Source organism: Panicum virgatum, chromosome 2N, assembly GCF_016808335.1.
Source record: "Panicum virgatum strain AP13 chromosome 2N, P.virgatum_v5, whole genome shotgun sequence".
NCBI lineage: Eukaryota > Viridiplantae > Streptophyta > Magnoliopsida > Poales > Poaceae > Panicum > Panicum virgatum.
Window position 1 is genome coordinate 47,501,464 of NC_053146.1, and position 4,413 is coordinate 47,505,876.

General features: G+C 48.6%; 1 protein-coding gene across 1 annotated transcript; it reads right to left on the reverse strand.

The window, feature by feature from the left end:
• Positions 1-260: 260 nt before the first annotated feature.
• Positions 261-2,081, reverse strand: LOC120660824 (homeobox-leucine zipper protein HOX11-like). The gene is made up of 4 exons (XM_039939469.1): positions 1,698-2,081; positions 1,241-1,581; positions 1,065-1,144; positions 261-935 (listed from the first exon to the last, which is right to left on the reverse strand). Exons 1-4 carry the CDS (start codon positions 1,924-1,926, stop codon positions 557-559), a joined length of 1,029 nt encoding a protein of 342 aa, XP_039795403.1. The 5' UTR covers positions 1,927-2,081; the 3' UTR covers positions 261-556.
• Positions 2,082-4,413: the final 2,332 nt, after the last annotated feature.

Genomic DNA, 4,413 nt, shown 5'->3' on the forward strand with positions numbered 1-4,413 from the left:
CGTTTCTGATAAAAAAAATGTGAAAGTAAAAGTGGTTGAGTCTTTCGCCGACCGTTTCCGACCGTTTTCATCCCGAACTTTTATCAATAGTCAGAAAGTTTTTTCTTTTCTTTTTCAAGAACTAGCAGTCAGAAAGTGAGACCGGCCCTTTCTGCATCTCACGCTCCTTTTTCTATTCAATTTATCCTAGAATCCCATGGATTGCTACTGTTTTGGTGATGCGCAACAAAATAACACCAAGCTAAAAAAGACTTACCAAGGAAATACTAGAAAGCATTTGATGCTACTTAATAAGGTTAATAAACTCTATAGCAGCATTTTCTTTCAGCATCCTGACCGTCCACGGCCCAATCTGACGGCCAGATGACGCGCTACCCCCTCGGATTCTCTTTAAACCGGTAAACCCATCGGCAAGCCACAAAAAATCCCAAGAACCGCAGGAAGTGAAACCAAAGAAAAGGAGAAGGAAAAAAAAGGTGAGCGTATTTACAGGCAGGCCCTTCGTTCACCTCGCCGGAGGGGAGTGGGCGACTGGTAGGTACGACGAGGGAGGGATTCACGAGCTCGCCGGCGCCTGCGGCTGAGGCTGGGCGGCCAGCGGGCGGCTGAGTGGGGACGAGAACAGCGCGGAGAACGACGAGGGCCTCTGCTCCGGCGGCGCCGCCGCAATGCCGCCGCCCGCGGGGGCGGGGGACGAGGAGGCGGCCTGCGCCGGCGCGGCTGCGGCGGGGGCGGGGGCAGAGCTGGAGGCGACGCGCTCGCAGGAGGGGCACATGGACAGGGTGGTGGCCGGGAGGTGCATGTAGAAGGGGTGCACCGTCTTGAGCGCGCGCAGCTCCGCCAGCTCCTTCTGCAGCCGCCGGTTCTCCTCGGTGAGCGTCTCGCAGCAACGCTTCAGGTACTCGCAGTCCACCTCCGTCTGCTTCAGCTTCGTCCTGCACGCACCACCAGTGTTTTTTTTTTCTCTCAGCCGATGCCGATCGTTCCTTCCCGGACTTGATTAAAAGATTGTGAATCTTGATGGTGGCAATTAAAGTAGTAGGGCGGCGCGTGCGCGTGCGCACCTGGCTCTGCGGTTCTGGAACCACACCTCCACCTGGCGCGGCCGGAGGTTGAGCTGCTTCGCCAGCGCCAGCTTCTGCTTCTGCGCGCCACCACCAGCGCGTCAGGATCGATCGACGGAGGAGAGGCAGAGCTTTGTCTGCGTGAATGGCTGTGATCGGGGTTGGGTTTTGCTTACCGGGTTGAGCGTGGCGTGCTCCTTGAAGCTCTCCTCGAGGAACGCCGACTGCTCCTTGGAGAGGCGCAGCTTCTTGCGCGCCGAGCCGCCGTCGTCCTCGTCGCTGGCGCGGGACCCCGCGCGGTCGGCCCCGCTGCCGCCGCCGCCGCGCGGGCCGGCTTGGCCATGCGCCGAGAAGTCGGTCGGGAAGGAGCCCGCGCTGTTGTTGGGCGACGACGACGCGCCCGCGCCCGCCGCCCCCGCGTCGTCCTGCTCGTCGTCGTCCTCCGCCGCTGCGCCGGCCGCGGACATCGACGGCGCCCGGTTCACGTCGAACCCGCGCGTCGACGCCTCCAGATGCCCTGCCGAACGCGAACCGCTCGCCATTTCAGCGACCTCGCCGAACGCCAGAAAGAACAAGACAACGAAAATCCAGAAACCCAATACGACCCCGATGGTGCATGCACCGAGTACTCACTGGTAGCCCCGGACGGCGGCGGCCACGGGAGGCCGAGTGCGGGCAGGAGCGTGAGCCGCACCGCCGGCTCCGGCGACGGCCGGCCGCACCTCCCCGCCCCGAACTCCAGCTCCCTCCTCCCCGGCTCCGCCTCCTCGTCCCTCCTGGCTCCGGCCCCCATCCCGAGGCCGAGCACCAGGTCCCTCCCGGCGTCCGCCATGGTCTCCCCCAAGCTGAGCCCCAATTCCATCCTGCCAGGAACCAGTAATGGAACCGTCGGGACGCGCCAGGACCGGGAGGCTTTATAGCAGCAAGCCAGCAGGAGTGGCCGGACCGGAGGAGGAGACCCGCGGCCCACCCCCTCCCTCCCTCCTCCTTCCTTCCCGGTGCGTATGCGTGCCTGTGGGTGATAATGGCGGGTTTGACCAGTTGACGCGCACCGCACGTGACCCGGAAAAGGAAGGCTGGGGGACGCGTATGTAAATCCCACGGCTTGCCGGGGGCCTCCTGGCGAAATAGCAGGGAACTGGATGGCAGGCGATAATAATGAGGTTAATGATTAGTGTATCGCTGGGGGCTACGTATCTTTCCCCTTTTATAAATGACACCCGCAATCTTTACAAGAAAGCTGCCGATGCAGCAGCTGCTCCTGCGTGCTTCTTCTTTCCCTCTCTTTTTTTTTCAATTTGTTTCGTGTTCGTGCGTGTTGGAATTGCACATTTGTTCGTTACTATGTACTCCAGTCTGTCATATTTTTTGAGTGCAGTCTGTCATATTTTGGGTGTGGAGACAAGCGTAAAATTCCAGCGTGTTGTTGCTATTAGTAGTAGGTAGCCAGAGAGTGTCTTAAAAAAATGTATACATACTAAATATTATGATTGTGCAACCATAAAAGTTTTCTAAACAGGTGGGAATGTTAATGAGCGTGCATATAGCTTTCCTTTCATATATCATCTTACTATTACTAATTGAATACTCTTTTAAAACCCCCACACGAATTCTAGGAGTACTAGAAATAGAGAGAAATTCTCTAAATGAAAGTAAAATATCTGGCCCTCAATTAATATATAGTAATTATCATTGATAATAATAGCCGTTGGATTTACTTTATTTTTAAAACCTCGCCTATATCATTATGAAGAATTAGTATAAAATAATCTCCCTGTATCTATATCTTAATTATCCATATCTGCTATTATTGAAAAAAATCTGATCCAACCTAATTTAGATGTTATATCTATATCTTAGTTACCCACATCTGCCATTATATATAGAAAAATAGTTTCAGCCTGATTTAGATCTTTTGAAAATTTAAGTCTATAAAATAGTACCGGATACATCTTCCCTAACTATACATCTTAATCTATTCTTTTGATTTAAATCGGAGAGTCTATCCTAAAGCGCTAATCAGATATATGTGTGCATCTGTCTATGTATAAAGAAAGTTGTTGTTCTTTCCAAAAATAAAATTTGATGCTTTTGTGATGAGCAGCATACTGTGGTGTTGACCTAGATAACTGGCACTAAGATAGAGCTGGGCTTACCAGCATTAGTGTGATGTATACAAGTTAAAGTATATTTACTCACAAAAGAGTTGAAATATATTCAAATTCTATGTATTATGGTGTATAGCCTAATCCCTCCACTCCAAACTATAAATTACTTTATTTTGTTTTCTCTATGTTTGACCAAGTTTATAGAAAAAAAATTCTTAAATATCTACAATATTAAACTAGGTTCACTAGATAGACTAAAATATGTCTCGATCTATATTTAATTTCCATAAACTTAGCCAAAATTAGATGAATTTTCTTTAGACAAAGATAAAACAAACAATAGAGGAAGTGTTAACTAGGGATATATAACTATAAATCAATTGCCCGCGCAGTTGCACAGTTTAATAGGCTAGTATACTCAAATAGTGGTGTGTTGTACCCGATGTAGTGTGGATTTGTCTATTGCGGTGCTCTATCCTATAGGGTTTCACATGTTTGGGTTAAGTTGGAGACAAGTGCAAAATTCCTGCGTGCATGCTGTTGCAGGAGGAGATAATCTTTGCCTTGTTATAATTAGCAGTAGTAGGTAGCCAACGACCGTGTGCCTCTATTTTCAAAAATACAAGTACTAACCATGATGCATTAGATGAACAATGGTTGCAAAAGTTTCCTGGAGATGTGGAAATGTCGAATAATTAATGACCAATTTGTGCTGTACCTGTACCGCTGTATGTACCGAGGGTGTGTTTAGATTAGTTTGTATTTTGCATTTTTTATTTTTGGAAGAAAATCTTCAATATTTGAAATATTAAATGTAGACTAATCGTAAAACTAATTACAGATCTCGTCTGTAAACTACGAGACGAATCTAATGAGCCTAATTAATTCATCATTAGAGCATGTTTACTGTAGCATTACCGTATCAATTTAGTGCCTAATCACATCCTAATTAGGCTCATTAGATCCGTCTCGCGATTTACATTCCATTGGTAGAATGCGATTTATTTTTTAACTATATTTAGTACACTATGCAAGCGATTTATAAAAACTTTGCGCTTTGCGTTTTGGATCTAAACAAAGCCGGACTCTTATTGTGTGTTTGTGTCATCTGACACTAGTGGTGCCAATTTTTCGTCTTGGCCTGGCCTGCATGGAAGCTCATGATGGAGGCCAGATCCTAGTATAATTGCATGGAATGAGCAAAAGGAGGACAAGAATGCATGTCATGTGTGAGCACGGGG